Here is a 21,105-nt window from a genome sequence, read left to right as displayed (position 1 = left end):
TGATAACGACCCTGGCTTTACTCATTGCATCTATCCACTCTTTTTCTCCCCATATAACCAATCATACACTTCTGCAAGATGATAGGGTTGTTTACAATAAAGAGTCAAGTCTATAAACAGAATGCCATTTTCTTTCATATGTTAGCTTTTCCTGGCAAATGACTCTCACCGCCTGTCATCTTTCTACCAATTGAGTAACCTAACCCACAAAAACATGTATACACATCTGTATATTTATAAATACCTGTATGTAACCAAATCCAAATGAATATTTTATTCCCAAACTCATGAACAGTCCTACAGCATTCATTAAGTCAAAGTGAGGCTAGAGGATGGAGTCTGAATGCCTTGGACCTCTAGTGCTGACTCAGCCAGGAACTACCTCAGACAAGTCTCTAGGCCTCCCTTTTTAAAAAGAAAAAAAAATTTTTTAATGTTTATTTATTTTTGAGAGAGACGGAGACAGAATGCAAGTGGGTTAGGGGTAGACAGAGAGGGAGACACAGAAGAAGAAGCAGGCTCCAGGCTCTGAGCTGTCAGCACAGAGCCCGACGCAGGGCTCAAACTCTCACAGAGCCGCGAGATTATGACCTGAGCCAAAGTTGGACGCTCAACCAACTGAGCCACCCAGGCACCCCTCTAGGCCTCCCTTTTGACAAAACATTGATTTAGGACTTATCTCTTACTTGCTTCCAGTTCTAGAACATTTTGGTTATATGAGAAATGCAAATGTGGGCATCATTCATTCAAATTAAACCGTCATTTCCATCTAATGATGAGAAAGGATGGTTAATAGAAACCAGCCAGGATAACTATGCAGTGACAGGCAGTTAAAAGACTATTGCAGAGGAAGCTAAATTTTAAACAAGTGAATCTGTTTCATTAGAACTGCAAAGGATGGCCCCTCTACAGGCTGTTAGTAAAATATGAAGGAAGCAAGCAATTGAAATGTCGGTGAGAACTGCCAGTTCTGGGCATAATCAGCACTCAGGCCATCTTTTCTCTGACTACTCAAAGTGCGGTATATCAGAAACACGCAAAACCAAAAGTAATATAAATTATTCTTATTACAAAAGCATTTTTATGCTATAACACAGAAAAAATGCCTGTTATCATTTTGGCATATTATTTCTTTTTCTATGTGCGTAATAAATTTTTGCCTAAAACTATATTACATTTATGCATTTTGGTCTGAAACACATATTTGAGGACATTATATTCAATCATGTAAGTAGCCCAGACTGTAACTGGGTTCTGTGCTTTGGACACTAAAACTGTTTCAAACTTTCACATATTATAAAAAAATGTCATAACAAATATACATAAAACTTAGGGCACACTCTTGACTAATTCCTCAGGGTAAACTCAAGAAACAGACTGAGTCAATGGATGTGGATATTTTCACAGCCTCCCTGATACATTCTGTTAGGCTGTCATTCAAAATGGGAGTGCCAGGTTTTTAAAGGATTTAAATAGAAATTACATGAATCATCTGCTCCTATCCTTTTTTTAATGTTTATTTATTTTGAGAGAGAGAGAGAAAGCATGAGTGGGGGAGGAGCAGAGAGAGAGGGAAAGAGACAATCCAAGCAGGTTCCACACTGTCAGCACAGAGCTCAACACAGGCTCCCAAACCATGAGATCATGACCTGAGCTAATATCCAGGGTCGGACCTTCCACTGACTGAGCCACCCAGGAGCCCTAAATTATCTGCTCCTATCTTTTAATGCAAGACAGATGAGGTCTGAATAAGAGACTAAATTTCCTAGAAAACAAACAGCAGAATTAGACAAAGTAAATAAATCCCATAAATTAAATGACAAGTATGATTTCATAAATAATAGGCTTTACAGTCTGTAAGTTTTGTTCTCTGAGTTATTTTTAGGGTTTCTGACATTACTAAGTTTTGATCAGGCTTATAATTAAAGTCTGTATTCTGATTATAAATCACTGGTATTTAGAATGTGATCCCAGTTAACTGTGAATCTAGGATACAGTCCCTAATGGCCATAACAGTGAACTATTTCTATAAATGAACATTACCTGGAGACAGAAACTCTCTTAAGAGAGATCTGAAAAAACCAATCAAGAAATGTTTCAAGCTAAAAGTACAAGTATTGTTTAAGTTGTTCTAAATGCTATCTTGAAACTAAAATAAAAAAACAAAAAATATATCAAACAAAAAAGGGGGGAGAGAAAATTATAGGAAAAAAAAATCTAAAACAAAAGGGAAAAAGCAGAAAGATCAAAATAAAAGGAAGAAAAGTAGAAACACTAAGGTGTATTCCATAAATTAGAAAACTGAATTTAAAAAGAACATTAACATGGGGCACCTGGGTGGCTCAGTCGGTTAAACGTCCAACTCTGGGATTCTGGCTCAGGTAATGATCTCAAGGTTTGTGAGATCAAGCCACACGTAGGGCTCTGCGCGGACAGTGCAGAGCCTGCTTGGGATTCTCTCTCTCTGCCCCTCCCACCTCTTACGTGCGCTCCTATGTGCTCTCTCTCTCAAAATAAATAATAAACATTTAAAATAAATAAATAAAAGGAACATTAACAGAGGTAACAAACAGAAAGTGCAGTTAATGGGAGGAAGATGGAGAAACTGAGAACAAAGTCGACGGAACAAACAGAAGGAAAGTGAACAGTCAAATATCATTGGAAATTACAATATAGTGTTATCGCTCGCTTTTACCTAAGCTGTTATTCAGCCTTCTCAACGAAGCAGGACATAGCTGAGACTTGGAAAACCAAGGAGAAAAGGATTCTCACAGCAGACAAACTGCCAATCACACTACAAAAGCTCCAGTACTTCTCTCATAATACAGGAGTCATCACTTACATTCATACCTTAAATAGAACGCTCAGAAGTTTGCTTATGTTTTCTCCATATTAAAAGTAAATCAGAAGCAGGGCACCTGGGTGGCTCAGTCGGTTAAGCTTCCAACTTCAGCTCAGGTCATGATCTCACAGTTTGTGAGTTTGAGCCCCGCATTGGGCTCTGTGCTGCCAGCTCAGAGCCTGGAGCTGGCTTGGGATTCTGTGTCTCCCTCTTTCTCTGCCCCTTCCCCGCTCACACTCTGTCTCTCCCAAAAATAAATAAACATTAAAAAAAATTTTTTTTAAGTAAATTGGAAGCAAAGAAAGATTTCTAGAGACTGGTACTCTGATAATCCTAACACATTTACCAGTGATAAAAGGGACACACACACCCACCACCACCACCAACAACAACAAAGTTGTTGCTTTGTTGTTGCTTTTGTTGTTTTCAAGAACTTGAGAAAGCAAAGTTGTCTGAAAACATCAGAAGGGATAAACAACCCAGAGCCTCACAATTAGCCCCAAATGCATCAGACGATGACATCTCCGAGTTATGAAAAATATGTAAATTATAACCAGTGAGCTCTGTTTAAAACAAGAGTGACAGACCACATAAATGTGGTTTCCACTCTGAATGATTAAAATTAAGAAGTGGAGACAGACTTCAATACCTGAAATGTTTTACTTATGTTAAACATCTCATTTTCAAGCGAAGATAATTATAGTGCAATAAAAATAATGAAACAGAACTACAGATGGTAAAGAAACTATAATTTTGAACATGAAGATTAGAAAGCCATACTTTAGACCTATCTGCATAACACAAATATGGTAATTAGTGACCTAGCATGGGCTGGTATCTCATCAATCCATATCTGATGTGCAATGATCTGGCATTCTGAATACAGTGACAAGTCACATTGGCCTGAGCATGTGTACTTTTGTGCCGTGTGAATAGTGATCACTTGTGTTCCTCTAAGAAATTTGAAAGCTAGGGGCTCCTGGGTGGCTCAGTCGGTTGAGCGGCCGACTTCGGCTCAGGTCACGATCTCGCGGTCCGTGAGTTCGAGCCCCGCGTCGGGCTCTGTGCTGACAGCTCAGAGCCTGGAGCCTGTTTCCGATTCTGTGTCTCCCTCTCTCTGACCCTCCCCCGTTCATGCTCTGTCTCTCTCTGTCTCAAAAATAAATAAATGTTAAAAAAAAATTAAAAAAAAAAAAAAGAAAAGAAATTTGAAAGCCACCTAAAAACAAATGAAAAACCTGCCATTACCTGGATCCCTTCCACATCTCACATCATACTAAAATTTGCACTTTTTCACTAGCAGTTACAACAGGGAATTGCAGTAATTTTAGTACTCCAGCAACAACTGATATTTGGCAAAATTTTGGCATTTACTATGTGCCACGTTCCAGTTCTATGTAAATATAGCTGATTTAACCACAGAAACTGAAAGACTCCAGAGTCATCTACAATCTGCAGTTATATCATGTATTTTCTATTTTCAGTCACTTTCTCCAGTACTAATAAAGACGGCAATGTATATTCTTTACCTGGTATCATCGTCATTAAAAAAGACATAAAATTCCTCGGGCTCCTGGGTGGCTCAATCAGGTAAGCGTCTGACTCTTGATTTTGGCTCAGGTCATGATCTCACAGTTTGTGAGTTCCAGCCCCAAGTTGGGCTCCGCACTGACAGCATGGAGCCTGCTTGGGATCCTCTCTCTCCCTCCCTCTCTGCCCCTCCCTTGCTCATGCTCTCTCTCTCTCTCTCAAAATATATAAATAAACTTTAAAAAATAAGAGAAAGATAAAATTCCAACTTTCTTTTCCTTTATGTTTGAATGAAATATAATCTCATCCGTATTGTATTATCTCAGAAAAACACCATGCTAGAATTAAAAAATATGAAGAAATTTCAGCCCCAAATAGTAATATTTTGAGATACCATGTGAAAAATACATAGAAGAGTCTTTAATGAAACTAGAAGTTTTACTACTGAAATTTTGGTTTACATTGCCGCTGATTTTGAAATGAAGATAAACCACGTTAACAGCTGACCAAACATACTACGTAAGACCTTTCTTTAGAATATTGATATCTATATCTAGTGAGCCATCCAGCTTTCCAACTTTCAATGCCATGGTAACATGTAAGAAAAAGCACAGAAGACAGAGGTACCTATCAAGTCACCTTGCCCAAAAGCTTGTGTTCAAATCCAACCAAGCATTTATAGCTTTTAATTAAAACAAAAAATGTAGGACGCAAAGGAACATCATAGGGATGCAATCATCAAAATCCAGTCCATGAGAAATGCTACTGGACAAATGACGCAGTTTCTTCAACAAAGCAATTCACAGGGTATCTCAACACTTCATCAAAACCCACAGCTTCAATCTCACCTCCCTGAAACCTGCCAGAGCTCCTTACGTGTAGTATGGCACTTTGCTCCTTGTACTGCATCGTATGTGCATCGCCCATCACAGCATTAGTATATGGAGGACAACAAAGTAGCTTAGAGCAGGGCTAGAAGCTCAGCAGCCTGAGTTGAAATCCCAGCTTTACCCCCTTAGTTAACTTGTCTGTAAAATGGAGAAAATACCACCTGCTGCTCAAAGAAATTTTAAACATTCAGTGAGAAAATATATGTAAAGCACTTAGCACGATGTTTGGCATATCTCAGGCAGTTAGTAACTATCTAATGAATGAATAAGTGAAAACCATAAGCAGCAAAATTAAATTACTGTGCATGTCACTTCCTTTGATGTCACTTAATCCTACAGTATACTTAGGGAACAGTAAAATGACAAAATGGCCAACAGTAAGAAAAGACTTAGGAACAATAACTAAAAAAAAAAAAAAAAAAAACAAAACAAAAACTATAAATTTCTAAATAACTGAGCTGTACTCTAAGGTACTAAGGAAAAGCTTAATCATAGCAAATACCCTCTGATGAAGAATAAGGTTATTTTTTAAAGGGCTAATCTTAACCAAACCTGGTAAAAATAATCAAATTTCTTTTCTAACTAAAAGCAATCAGCATAATCATCTGCAAGCAAAATTTTTAATAATATAGGAAACATTTTTAAAAGACTTTTTTAAGGTCCATGTTCCTGTTCTGAATCTCTTCAGTTTTGTTACTTTATTCTAAAAAAAAAACAAAAACAAAAACAAAAAACTAAACAAATTAATTCAACTAATTTGTCCATCTCAACAGTAGGTGGCATAACTGACATATTCTGAGCCAGTTTCCAGTTGTTACAAAGGGAATGATCTAGTAAAAACACAAAAAAGTTCATTACAGCATCATCCAAAATTCTGACAACATTCATTTAAAACTGTTTAAAGGTTCTAATTTGAAAATAAAATCTTTCAAATAATATGAAAGTACTTACATCTCAATTTGTCCAGCATTTTTCCACCACACATTGTTGCTAACATAGCTTTAACTGAAAATACGGTCAACTTGCCTCGGCCCTCACTGCAAAATAAATTATATTAGAACAATTGCTATCTGGACCACAAAAGCATTAATCAAATGTATCACTAAATATCAAGCAACCAGTACATTCACCCCTACCATTATATTCTACAATTATTACCTTGAATTTTTAGAAACCTTGGATTGTTTTTCCTTTGTAGAATTAAGGCCTCATGCATGTTAGGTAAAGAGTGCTAAAACTAACCTGAATTATTTGGAAATGAGCTTTATAAACATTCTGTAAAGAATTTTCTACTGGCTATGTAGACAGAGGCCAAATGGATGAACCAGAAATAAATTTCCTATCAATTCAGCCCATTGAATCCACAATTGAGTTGTTTTTAGTATTCAAAACTGAGGCACCACCTGGTCTGAATAATTCAGAAATGTGTCCCTTCTAGCACGATAACAACAGTTTATTGTTATATAGTAAACCCACAGGGTGCACACGGCTATAAAGGTTTTATAGTACATTCATCTTTGTTCTTACTACGACAACCTTACGTTACAATGTGTTTATTCTAAGAAGCTTGATCGTATCTGTCTCAGATCTTCCCATACCACCACTGTGAGAAAACTGAAGGGGAAGGGATAGTAATATTAATTCTTTTTTAGTAACTGGGGATGAAATGTCAAACATACATGAATTATCTAAAATAATGCCACACACCACCTGCAGAGACAAGACAGTGTCCGCAAGCCCCTCTGACCCAACCTGTCCGCTGCTCCCTCCATCCAACTATTCCCTGGTTTCACAGCAGATGAAAACCTCACTAGCAGGTTTTTAAAGTCATCACTTGTAAACTAACAATGGGCTTTTCTGTTCATTTTATAAAGCTTGCGCTTACAAAGTTTCACAGTAAGAGTAAAATACCTCTGCAGTGATGAGAACTATATCACCTTGGTTTTGAAAAGCAAGTGCTTATGGTCCTAACAGGGTGCCTTCCATTTTCCAAAACTTTTATACAGTAAGATCGCACTTGAAAAAAAGGCAAATGGTTTATAAGCCAGAAGGTTCTCAGTGAAAAGATCTCCAGGAAATACTAATGCTTGTTACAGTATGACTTTCGACTCTTACATCTCTTTAAGTTTATTCATAAGATAAAACCAGAATCCCTGTAATTAGCTAAAATTAGGATGAGGTTTTTATTTTTTTAAGTTTTTTTACTTATTGAGAGAGAGAGAGAGAGAAAATGAATAAGCGGGGGAGGGGCAGAGAGAGGGAGAGAGAGAATCCTAAGCAGGCTCCACACTGTCAGCACACGGAGCCCAATGCAGGGCTCGATCTCACGAACCATGAGATCACAACCTGAGCCAAAACCAAGAGTTCGACACTTAACTGACTGAGCCACCCAGGCTTCCCTGGGATGGGGTTTTTAAAATAAAAGTTCTCCAGAAATACAGGCACCGCTCCACATCTTATATGGCACCTGGCAATATAAGGAATATGCCTGTGTCAAACACTCCCTGCACTGTACAAACCACACGAGAAGCTACAAAGAACATCAGCTACTAAGAGGAATGGATTTCTAAAACCAATACAGAACTTCTACAGTGGACATTTCTTTTTGGTCACCAACCATCTAAATGCCAAGTCTACCTTTAAGCATGCCTTATATTATGAGACAAATACGTGTCCTACGACCCAAGTGTGAAGAAAGAAACAAAGAAAACCTCACCCGCTTGCTTTCCCATCTTTCTTCAAAACTAAGACACGGCCACATGCCACAAGCTCTGCCAGTAAGACGCACCCGCTCTAGACCAAATAGAAAACCATTAGCTTGTAGAAGGAGGAACTCCAAAGATTCCACCAGTAAGCATGGCTGCACTAGCAGTTACCTCCAGCTTCCTGAGTGGGCAGAGACACAGACACTTGTGGCAGGCCCACGGCCCAGCGTCAGTGGTATGTGGGGTGCAAGCAACGATATCAGTGCCCCAGAGAGGTGGCAGTGGTGTCTTCATTAGAGCGCTTTTGTGACAATTTTGAGATCTGTTCTTGGTGGTGTGGTCATCAGGCCCACTTTCCCAGCCTTGTTAGAGAGTCTGTGGGTCACACATACCCTTTTAATAAATTAGCCAGAGACAGTTTCTTTTTTTTTTAAAGTTTATTCATTGAGAGAGAGACAGACAGACAGACAGACAGACGGCGAGTGGAGGACGGGCAGAGAGAGAAAGGGACAGAGGATCCGAAGAGGGCTCCATGCTGACAGCAGAGAGCACAATGCAGGGCTTGAACTGACGAACCGTGAGATCATGACCTGAAGTGAAGTCGGACGCTCAACCAACTGAGCCACCCAGGTGCCCCCAGAGATGGTTTCTATTGCTTACAACTAAGAACTCCACTGGATGCAGTTTGTATCCTGAAGTGAAGTGGCCCAGAAAGATGAAGCAACAAAAGAAAACATTCCTGAAGTCCAGAGTGGGAGCAGGCATGCCTGATGGCCAGCGAGCAAGAATGAAGCGGCAGGGCTCATCAACAGTAGACGGGGCCTCGCTACACAGCTAATGACATTTTTTAAGGTAAACTTGCTCAAACCGTTGTTTGCAGACACAGATTTCATGAAGTGAGAGTATCCAGGGGAAAGTAAAAATTAATCTTAGAAGAGATTTCCATAAAAATCAGGATACTGATTACCTGTGGGAGAAGGGAAGGGGAGACACAAAAGGACCACACGAAAGGCTTTCCAGGTGCTGACAGTCCTCGACTCCTTGGCCGCCATAGTACCTACATGGGACACCTGCTTTACAATGATTCATTACACTGTACTCTGTTTTAGGTATCCTTCTACAGGCATTTTCTAATTCTCAGTATAAACTGTTTAAAATAAATGAATCCCGGGAAAGCGACAGTTACCATTACTGGACAAGGCTAATGGTTTAAGGCAGAAAATGATGAAGGGAAACCTAGAAGTTAAAAGACACTTAAAATATATAAACTGTATGCATAAAATTTTTCATAATGAAATGCATAAAAAGAATAAAATTGTTAAAAATACCAAGACCCAGGCCCTATTCTTAATTTTTAAGTTTATTTATTTCTGAGACAGAGAGAGACAGAGCATGAGCAGGGGAGGGGCAGAGAGAGAGGGAGACACAGAGTCCGAAGCAGGCTCCAGGCTCTGAGCTGTCAGCACAGAGCCCGATGCGGGGCTCAAATCCACAAACCGCGAGACCATGACCTGAGCCAAAGTCGGTCGCTCAACCGACTGAGCCACCCAGGCCCTATTCTTAAATGCCCATTAATAAAAGACTGGCTATTTATGCTATCATAAAAGAGAATAAAAAATATGTGAAAGATAAAGAGTTATATCCAGGATAGATTACTAAGTTAAAAAAAAAAAAAAGCAAAGCATGGAAGAAAATAATTGCTAGAATGCTATGTAGCATTCTGTGAAAGGATATTGAAAAAATAACAATGGTTGCGTCCAGGGTGGAAAGAAGGCAGCCAAAGGAAAGCATGAGTGTATGGGCACTTTTCACTTTGTAAGTATTAAACATGCTTATATTAGAAAAGACAATTCTCAAGTCAATAATCTTAAGACACTAGAAAGAGAACAGCAAATTAAACCCAAAACAAGCAAAAGAAAAAATATATACATAAAAGCAGGAATCAGTGAAATTAAAAAACAGAAAAATAGAGAAAAATGAATAAAACCAAAAGCTGGTTCTTTGAATAAATCAGTAATATTGACAAACCTCAAGCCAGTCTAAGAAAAAAAGAAAGATATTGGTAATACCAATATCAAGAATGAAAGAAGGGTTATCAACTAAGGCTTCTATAAACATGATAGAAATAAGAAAACATAAAGACGTTGTGTCCATAAATTCAACAACTTAAATGAACCAGACAGACACAAACCACTCCTTGAAGAACACCAAGTATTAAAGCTCACGCTGAGGAAACAGATAACCTCAATAGGCCCGTATCTATCACAGAAACTAAATCTGTATTTTTAAGCTTTCCAAATGAGAAAGCTCCTCATGCAGAGAGCTATACTGGTGAATTCTAAACATTTAAAGAAGAAATAATTGCATTTCTACGCTCTTTGAGGGAACAAAAAAGGAGTAAACGCTTCCCAATTCTTTTATGAGACCAGTACTATTTTGATACCAAAAACACAATAATCTATTACAACAAAAGAAAACAAATCAGTATCCCTCATGAATGTGGACACAAAAATCCAGATACCAAAACCCTACCCTGTTCTTGATATTTTTAAAAAGTTTTTCGTGTTATTTTAATATGCATCCTGAGCTGAAAACTACCAACACAGAACTTTGAAGGCAATACTAAGACTTCAGCTTTTATGTTGCAGGTAATGATAAAATCAAAGGACATAATGAAAGATTAAAGAGAATTAATCATATTGTGGTTGTATAACTCTTTCTGGCTCCAAATCTCATGTTCTTCCTTCAAAGAGAAAAAAGGATCTATTCCTGATGCAAAGAAGAAACTGATGCCATTTATGCAAACAGAAGGGTGCGGCAGAGCCCGGCATGCTGACAAGAGAGCCAGGTCAAACTCAACTCTGTTACTCAAGAAAGATTTAACGTACAGTACCCATCAATAAATGCCATATGGCAGGTCTTAATGGGTACTATGACACCTTTACTTCTAAAAATTATCATAAGAGCACTTAACACTTTTTTCTTAAAAATCTTCAGAATGCTTTAGAAGCTAATATTTAAAATACTAATATTTAAAATACTTCGTATCCCTTATTCAAATATTCTTTACTCAGCTTTAATGCAGATATTAGTTCCAAATTCAGAAAGTCTTATATTCAAATACAGGATAATAACATCCTTCTCAACTGACTTAGATCAGCACTTGTATCCTTTTCCACTCGTTATTTTTTATAATTTTTTTTTATGTTTATTTATTTTTGAGAGAGGGAGAGACACAGTGTGAGCAGGGAAGGGGCAGAGAGAGAGGGAGACACAGAATCCAAAGCAGGCTCCAGGCTCCGAGCTGTCAGCACAGAGCCCGACATGGAGCACAAACCCATGAACCCCAAGATCATGACCTGAGCCGAAGATGGACACTTACCCGACTGAGCCACCCCTCTACTCATTAAGATTATTACTAATCTCAGTGACTGACCTCTGATCAGACGTATTAACAGGACAGTGTGTGTGTGTCACCCCTCAACTATTATCAGTAACGTGTGGTCCCTTAATTCGTCATCTCTCAGATCTACTTTCCAACCATTCTCCTATTCGTACAGCCACACAGCAATATCCACACATAATCTCCCACCCATCGCACCGTGAATCTTCTCCCCTTTCTGCCTGCATGCCTTTTGGGGTGTGCTAATATGTGTGCGCGTAACATCTCATGCTTTATTGAGGGTGAGGGGAAATCCATGTACGTGTCAGTGTGTAACTCAAGAGGATAAAGGGAACGTGTAAGCAAGGTGGGGGGTGTTTTAAGTAAGGAGAAAGGAGAGGTATCTGAGATTAAGGATCATGAGGACCTACAGACAGATTTAGGAATGACGCTTACTGAACATGTTTAAGAATCTGTTTATAAATATATAATTGTGTATCCTGAAAATGGGGCAGTGGGTTCAGGTCTGAATTACAAACTAACCTTCCCACTTACAATGCTTACAGTTTTAGGCTCACGGTTTCAACCATCAAAAGGTTTATTCACCTTTCATTTTTTTTTTTTTAATTTTTTTTTTAAACTTTTTTTTTATTTATTTTTGAGACAGGGAGAGACGGAGCATGAACAGGGGAGGGTCAGAGAGAGGGAGACACAGAATCCGAAACAGGCTCCAGGCTCTGAGCTGTCAGCACAGAGCCCGATGCGGGGCTCGAACTCACGGACCGCGGGATCATGACCCGAGCTGAAGTCGGCCGCTTAACCGACTGAGCCACCCGGGCGCTTTATTCACCTTTCAAAAGTAAATACTGATATAAACAAATTAAGAAATGGTGTATTTAAGGATACTTTAAATACTTACTAAAGATACTGATGTAAAATCTAAGTATAATTTAGCATACAGAAATAACCACTTAATAAAATTAGTGAAAGAGTGTACTCAGAATTCTTCCTGAAATCACGTTATTTACATTTTTCTCTTCAAACAGAAAGAATCTTAGCTCCCCCACCTCTCAACTGTTTGCTTAGTAGGCCAAACGTCAGCATTTACTCCTTTGCTCTGAATGCTTTTCTTGGCACTGGGTTCCTCAGTCTACTTTAAGCCTAACTAAAACTTCCTGCAGCTGCCCCCAAACAAAGCAAAGGGAAAGTGTCTCTGTCACTGTGTTCTCTAGTGTTGCCTTAGCGCCCCTGCATTCTTGCCTAGAATTAGAGGCAGCAGAGAGGAGCTGCAGCCACTTAGCAGCCTAACACCCTGTGATTATGTCCTTTATCTAATTGATTCTTTCTTCTTGGAAAAACTCAGTCTCAATCCTTCCCAGCAGACACCCGAATTTAATCTGTATACAAGTCAAGTTACATTTAAAACTCAAGGGTTAGCTGCCCTTGGTCGTGGCACACACAACCTCCCCGACACCTATGTTCTCAGTCCTTCCAAGGTAAAATCCAAGTTCATCCCAGAATCCGTTGTCTTCGAATAGGATTCGGTTTTATCACAAAAAAAATGTGGTTCAACTAAAAATCTGACCTATGACAGCTTCAGAGTTAGTAGGTGAATACTTAATAAGTAACAGTAGGGGTGCCTGGGTGGCTCAGTCAGTTGAGCGTCTGACTTTGGCTCAGGTCATGATATCACCCTTGAGTTCAAGCCCTGCGTTGGGCTCTGTGCTGACAGCTCAGAAGCTGGAGCCTGCTTCGGATTCTGTGTCTCCCAATCTCTCTCTGCCCCTCCCCTGCTCACGCTCTGTCTCTCTCTCTCTCAAAAATAAATAAATGTGAAAAAAATTATTTAAAAAAAATAAGTAACAGTAAATATTAACCCCTGCATAAAGATACTAAAATGAAAGGGCAAACAGGTAGTGTTTGTTGAGGATGATGGGAGTAAGGAAACTTGTTATTTTAACCTCACCCAGAGTCTCTCCAGGGAGCACCCTCCCTCGGTAAGAAACATCATGCTTCTCTTTCTCAGACTTCCCTGCATGATTCACTGCTACAGACCTATCATTTTATGGTCTGACAATAAACCATGCACATGACTTCTAAAAAGAGTTCTTATTATCCAATACTGAGAAAACACCACGATGAGCTCCGTGCCAAGCTAAGCAGACAGTGAGTCACCCTGAATAAACACTGCTATGTTTTAACATGCAGGCACCTTCAGAAGCCTCGCCGTCCTCACCTGTGCCCTTTCGTTGAGAGCTTGCTCATTTCAGTTCAGCAAAGTCTCAAATTCTACCTATTTTTAAAAAAATATTTAAACTAACCTAATCTGGATGGCGTTTATAGCTTTGCGCTAAGAAGAACTTGCTATGCAAATTAATACTTTTGAAAACAAGACTACAGGGGGCATTTTTTACTTAAGAAACAAGCTGTTTCTACATCTTTAACAAACAATTGTGGCTGCTGCCAACCATAAATTAGTACTTCTCACATAAAAATAGACTTCTACTTTGCAAACACTGCTACTAGTCCAATTACCACATGCAGCTAAAAGTAAAAGAACATTTCTTGTTGATTTTCAAAAACTCATATTTTCCCAATTAATCTTAATTTACAAAACTTCACAGTGAATGGATTATGCAATAATCACCTGCAAATCAAGAATCCATTTGGCAAATGTCAAATGGCTTAATCAAGTAAAATCAACTTAGAATATTATTCAGTTTTATCACAATCAGAATGCCTGCTAATTTTTAATTTTCATTTCAACCTTACAAATATTTATTAAGAATTTAGCATTGTGTTTATCAAGTAATCAAAGAAGTATAAGGTAGAATCTCTTTTCTCAAGGGCTTTCAACCTTATTTGTACACTTACGAAGCAGTTTAGAGCATTGTATAACTTAAGGTCAAAATAATAACACAGACAAATACCATAGGTCATCAAAGGGATAAAAGTGGGGTTGGTGGTAAAAAGTAAGGCTACAGAGTATATAAAAACTTGAGCGGGGTGGGGTAGCGGTTGGGGTAAGTATGCTTGGAGAGAAATGGGAGTATATCACATTAGAAAAATTGAGAAGTGCCTCAAGTAGTTTACTTAGAGCTTGGTATGTACAGGGAATCAAGGAATGATACCATTAGAAGTGAGGGTACGAATCTCATTCAAAAACCACAGGGAGTTTTGGAAGGTTCTTGAGGTGAAAAAGTTGTCTTAATCAGATTAATTTGGAGGTACCGAATGGACTAGAGATCTCTCTGTTACTACCTCTCTCCTCACTTTCAGAGAAACAAAGGCAAGGAAAAAGTAACACACTCAGAAGAAGCATGCCCTTTCTTGCCTTTTCTTAAAAACAAAAACAAAAAATAGGGGCACCTGGGTGGCTCAGTTGGTTAAGCATCCAACTTTGGTTCAGGTTATGATCTCACAGTTTGTGGGTTCTAGCCCCACATCAGGCTCACTGCTATCAGCATGCAGAGCCTGCTTCAGATCCTCTGCCCCTCTCTCTCACTCTGCTCCTCCCCTGCTCATGCTTTCTCTCTCTCTCTCTCTCTCTCTCTCTCTCTCTCTCTCTCTCTCAAAAGAATAAATAAACATTTAGGGGGCCCCTGGGTGGCTCAGTCAGTTAACCGGTTAATTGTCCAATTTCGGCTCAGGTCATGATCTCACGGTTCTTGAGTTCAAGCCCCACATCGGGCTCTGTGCTGACAGCTCAGGGCCTGGAGCCTGCTTCAGATTCTGTGTTGCCCTCTCTCTCTGCCCCTTCCCTGCTCATGCTCTGTCTCTCTCTCTCTCTCTCAAAAATAAACAAACATTTAAAAAAAAATTTTAATAATAAATAAACATTAAAAAAAACAATACAAAAATAAACACATAAAAAGGAGACAGTAAGATAAGGCCAAAATAATTAGCAAAAAATTGTTTTTCTTAAATATTAGCTAATGGTCAAACCCTTTTCAGATCTGCATATCCTGGAATCAAGAAGATTCTTTGAAAATTAACATGAACGCATGACTTCTCTTGAAAGAAAAGCTACAAAATAATGAGTAAGTGATGGGAAGAGTAAGTGAACTTCAAGTTCATTCATTTCTGCTCCCTGAATAATCCTGGCACCAAGTACTCAGACTGTGACTCAGTGAACCAGTTCTGGTGACACCACATCAAGACACCCACCAGGCAGCGTGGGGGACGCAGGGCAGGCAGGTGGGCTGTCCTCCTCCTGGTCCACCAGAGCAGCTGTTTCTCTCCATTTCACACAAGGTTTCCGCTGAGGATTTCACCTTTTTAAAACACCCCAAATCCCTACCTCATTCTCCACCAACCCCCGGAAATTTCCTAAAGGAGTTATGCTCACATCCTTGCAAGAGTTAAATGTGCTGCTTCTGTGAACCTCAAACTCTTCCCACTCAGTCCTAGTTCTCTTCCACTTGTGTTTGGCTGTATTTTTTCTTGCCATCCTGAATCCATCTGACAACAAGCAGAGATAACAGTAAATACTGTACATAAATATATCAAGTATTTATGCCTCCCAGGATATGATAGTTTTGCTTAAAAATCACAAATGAGGGGGGCGCCCGGGTGGCTCGGTCGGTTAAGCGTCTGACTTCAGCTCAGGTCATGATCTCACAGACCGTGAGTTCGAGCCCCGCGTCGGGCTCTGGGCTGATGGCTCAGAGCCTGGAGCCTGCTTCCAATTCTGTGTCTCCCTCTCTGTCTGCCCCTCCCCCGTTCACGCTCGGTCTCTCTCTGTCTCAAAAATAAACGTAAAAAAAAAAAAAAAAAAAAATCACAAATGAGGAAGACTGTAACCTAACGTTATCTTTTTCAGCAACGTCCATTCCATAATACGCTAGCTGGGCATATTCAAAATTTAAGGAATACAACTGCTTTATTTAGAATGAAAGAGTTTGTTTTTGCTTTGTTTTTTTATATTGTTTTGTTTTTAGCATTCAGTATTAAGAGGAAACCATGGAAACTTTTAAATATGTCCAAATTGTCAGAGCAAGACTTTAAAACAGTTCTTAGCCATATTTCCAAACTACACAGCAACTTTTTCCATATTTACCCATCAAAATTAGATACATAAAACTCATTACACTAAAGAAATCTTTAGATTGTTCAAAGTAGCAAGAGTGTTTTATACTGCTCTTTTAGATGGTAAACAATAACTCTGACCTTTCGTTAATATGTTCAATACTGATGTATTTTGAAGATTTTATCCAAACCTAGTTTCATTAGATGTATGATTTTTTTATAGGTTTGTTCCATTTAAGGTGTAATTTCATTCCATTCTAAGCAGTAGTATTTCTTGGAGCAAAGCTGAGGGAAAATGGTACTGCAACACATTAGAATGTAGGCACTGGAATATTTACATATGAAATAATGATACTTGAGATCTGCTTCAAAGAAGGCATGAAAGAGGGAGGGTGGAGGTGAAGATCCTGAGGATACAGATGAGGTAAGTTTGGGGATGTGCTGGTAATTACTGAAGCTGAGTGATAGATAGCTTGAGATTTATTATAATATTCTTTCTATGTTTGTAAATATCTGAAATTTTTCATTAAAAACATTTGAAGAGAAAGATATCCTATGAAAAGTAAATGGAGAGAACATATGTGCAACACATATAACCAAGAAAAAACTGTCATCGAGAGTCTATGAAAAGCCCCTATAATCAGTACAAAAAGAAAAAACAACATGCTAGAACAACAGGCAAAAGATACGAAGAGGCATTTCACAGAAGTAATATATTTGGTTAAGAAACCCATGAAGACATGCTTGATAATCAAGAAAATGCAAATCAAGACAACAATGAGGTATCACTTAGCAAAAACTAAAAAGTCTGACAATTCTAAAACTTTCAGAAAGAATGTGGATTGAAAGGATCTCTTATGCACTGGTATAATTTGTTAAAATAATTTGATACTATCCTCTAAAGCTGAATTTCATGTACCGCACCTCCCCCCCACCCCGAATTGGCAATTCCATTCCTCAGTTTAGGACCAAGAGAGCAGTCTAGAACACTTGTACGCATGAGCCAGGACGCTCCAGGCAGTGCTGTTTCCCGCAGCAAGAACCTGGAGAAAACGACAGGTACAGTATTACAACAGAACGTTGTGCAACAGCGAGAATAACTGAACTATGGCTACATGCAACATGAATGAAGTGTTACAATATATTACTGAATGGGGGCACTTGGGGGCGCCTGGGGGTGCCTGGGGGCTCAGTCAGTTAGGCAGCCAACTTCGGCTCACATCATGATCTTGCAGTCCGTGAGTTCGAGCCCCGCGTCAGTCTCTGTGCTGAAGGCTCAGAGCCTGGAACCTGCTGCCGATTCTGTGTCTCCCTCTCTCTGACCCTCCCCCGTTCATGCTCTGTCTCTCTCTGTCTCAAAAATAAAAAACGTTAAAAAAAAAAACATGAAATGAATGAAAAAAGCAAATGAGGTAATAGTACAGACAGCCAGACAACATGAATTTCTTTTTTACAATTAGTAAAAATAATTAAAATTAACACTGTGTTTATGCCTATATACGTGGGGAAAAAACTGTTAAGAAGAACACAGTAACGCAAAATCAGAATCGGATTCACTTTAGTTATGTGCAGGTCAGTGGGATGGGACAGGAGAGATAAACCTAAGTTATTGCTAATGTTCAAGTTCCTGGGTTAGATAGTAGGGCTCACGATGTTTATTACCTCTAAGAATGAATGAGGGAAGAAAGCACGTGTAAAAAGATCAGTTAGAAGCCACGGAAGCAGTCCAGGCAGAAGATGATGGTGGCAGGCTGGGTGGTAGTAGGGCCAGAGAGATGCACACAGATCTGAGCGAGTCAAGATGTAGAAATGGGGGCACCTGGGTGGCTCATTCGGTTGAGCATTCAACTTCAGCTCAGGTCATGATCTCATGGTTCGTGGGTTCGAGCCCCACATCGGGCTCCGTCTGAACACTTGCTAGGAGCCTGGAGCCTGCTTCGGATTCTGTGTCTCGTTCTCTCTCTCCCTCTCCCCTGCTCATGCTCTGTCTCACCCTGTCTCTCAAAAATCAATAAATGTAAAATTAAAAAAAAAAAAAAATTTTTTAAACAGATATAGAAATGACAGGCCTTGGTAACTGGCATGGAAATGGGAGTGGAGAAGAAGGAAGGGTGTAAGTAATTCTCAGGTTTCAGATTTAAGGAGCTGGGTGGAGAACAGGGCCGTTTAACAAGAAAGGGAGCCACAAGTTTATGATGCTCAGTGAGCAGTTTCGGGTTGACACGTAGCCATCTCCTTCATAGCTAGTCCAACCACCCCCACCCCCACCACTGTGAGGCATCATGTAATGAGGGGAAGAATTGAACCACTTCTACTCCAGAGACACAAATCCTGATCTGTTTGAGCTAAAAAGCATCACATCTACACATGCATGGCCCAAATGCACATTTCTGGAGGGAGGCTCATATACTTTCGTTTGGTGTTGAAAGAAACCAGCTCTCTCCCGCTACCTAGACTTGAAACAGGAAGCATGTAGCAGCTGACAGCAGGCATTTTTTGATGTAGCAAAAGGATGAAGCTGATACAAGAGGAGGGCAAAACCACAACCACTATGAAGAGAAAAATGGAAGCGAGAGCTCTGATGCAAGAAGACAGAGGGCTGGCCTGCCTCTGGGCCTCTGGGCTCGTTGGTGATGTGAGCCTATTCGCCCACTGCTTCAAAAGCACACGCGTCAGTGGGCTTCCTACTGCTTACAACTAAAGACGCCGACCTAACACAGACTTTGGTGATGGAAAGGGAGTTTGCAAATCACAAGCCCTACGTAATGGAATTGGCTCAACTGAAGAAGAGTAAGGAAGAGTTCTTGTCCCTCAGCATCGCCTGCTGTACCTTCAGACCAGACCAGATGACTACCACCAATATTATTATACTAAAGACCTGATAAGGAAAAAAACGAGGCTACCCAAGTGTTTTGGTTATTCCTCATAGCTTTTACTAATGTCCTACACACAGATGTTTACAACATTGTTCTCTGTGTTTTAGTTGTCAAATATAAGATACTGTAAATCCTCAGCAGAAAAAGAAAATAATTCCTAATAAGATACACACCTGAGGAACAAAGTCTGGATCCTATTTGTTTCTTACTATTGTTTTACAGCCTTACAATGTATTTTAATTGTAACAAAACACGGCTGGCCAAAATTTGACTGTAAATTCAGAGGTAAGGGAATTTAAGAATAATCAAATTAGTGCTTCAAATTTTAACTTAGGAATTATAAAATATGAAATCCTGAAAATATTAATTAAAATAAAGAAATAGAGGAGTGCCAGGGGGGCTCAGTGGGTTAAGCATCCATCTCATGATCTCAGCTCAGGTCTTGATCTCAGGGTCAGGAGATCAAGCTTCACGTTGGGCTCCACGCTGAGTGTGAAGCATACTTAAAAAAATAAAAAAACTACATACTCTACATATCAAAGGCACTCTCCAGCCTAAGTAATAAAGAGGCCAATCAATACAGAGACTAATATTTGAAATATTTCACAAAATGCTACGATTTTCAAAAATAAAATTCCAATAACCAGATCCTTTCATTTTTCCAGTATGTGAAAGCCAATCTCAAATTACTAGAGTGAAACAAGATGTTATCATATATACATATACATACATATGTACGTTACGTACGTACATATATATACATATGTATGCACAGGCGCACACGCGTGCACGCGCACACACACACTCAAGATTTCAAGGTTAGCAGTGATATAAGGATTTATTGATGCCTATGGCCAAAGTTTTAAATAGGATATGATGTGAGAATTACCAAATTCACCACTGACATACTACAGTCCTTCCTCTTCTTAACTTACTCATCTGTTTTTGTTTTTCCTAGTTCTCTGCAGCATGCCCTTCTATGGATTGTCTTCATATGATTTACTGTTTGCTTACTGTTTTCCGTTGTCTCCCTCTGGATGTGTCTAGCCATCTCTGAATATGTCCCAGAATCTCTGCACCTTCTGCTCCTAAGTTGGGTATTCCTGTTCTCTCTCTTGCTATCTCTTTGCTCTGCCTTCTTCCTTTCTTAGCCATCTCTTTGCCTGCCTTCTTCCTTCCTTAGCCATCTCTTTGCTCTGCCTTCTTCCTTCCTCAGCCATAGTACTTAACTTTTTGATATGGTTATAGAATCAAAGTTTATATAATTTCTGCTTTATCATTTTTTAAAAGTAAGATGACTTTTATTTCTGATTTTGTATAAAAAAAATTTTTTCTTGAATTAATTTGTATTGTGCAACCCTGAACTGATTTACTCACTGAGTTAGTGTCATGATACGTGCTGCTTATTCACCACAGAATAACATTTTTACTAAGGTCTTTGTATCCAAAGAGTCATTCCTTGGACAATATAAAATTAACCTTATGGATTCACTAATCAAATTACAAAAAAAAATGGCATTCAAATTCTGGGACTTATGTCTCATGTGTACTCTTGTTTTAAAAATTCAAATTTCCTAAAATAATTTTCTATTAAATAGATACAATATTTAATTTGATAACATCTTATAAAAATGTTATAAATTTAGTGAGTGCCTATGTTGTGACCTGACTTTGTCACCTGCAGAGTTTTATCAAGGCACAGAATCTTCAATATTATGAAGTATAATAAATAAAAGCATTTTACAAATGTATAAACTCAAAGTAGGTCTACAGGGAGAAAAAAATGAAGCAGAAAGAATTAACCCATCCAAAGTGGACGGTTGTCAGTATAGCAGAAATCAAAAATCTAAAG

The 21,105-nt window shown here is 39.0% G+C and overlaps 1 protein-coding gene across 21 annotated transcripts in view; it reads right to left on the bottom strand.

Annotated features, from left to right (window-relative positions):
- DTNB (dystrobrevin beta) overlaps positions 1-21,105 on the bottom strand; it is a 212,898-nt gene that overhangs the window by 176,694 nt on the left and 15,099 nt on the right. For all 21 annotated transcript variants that reach the window (XM_019450241.2, XM_019450108.2, XM_019450168.2 and 18 more), the window contains exon 4: positions 6,214-6,299. In XM_019450241.2, coding sequence (XP_019305786.2) covers positions 6,214-6,299 — 86 coding nt within the window. The remainder of the gene's footprint in view (positions 1-6,213; positions 6,300-21,105) is intronic.

This window comes from Panthera pardus, unplaced genomic scaffold, assembly GCF_024362965.1.
Source record: "Panthera pardus isolate Hobbes unplaced genomic scaffold, ASM2436296v1 HiC_scaffold_26, whole genome shotgun sequence".
Classification (NCBI taxonomy): domain Eukaryota; kingdom Metazoa; phylum Chordata; class Mammalia; order Carnivora; family Felidae; genus Panthera; species Panthera pardus.
This window is presented reverse-complemented; position numbering and strand designations above follow the sequence as displayed.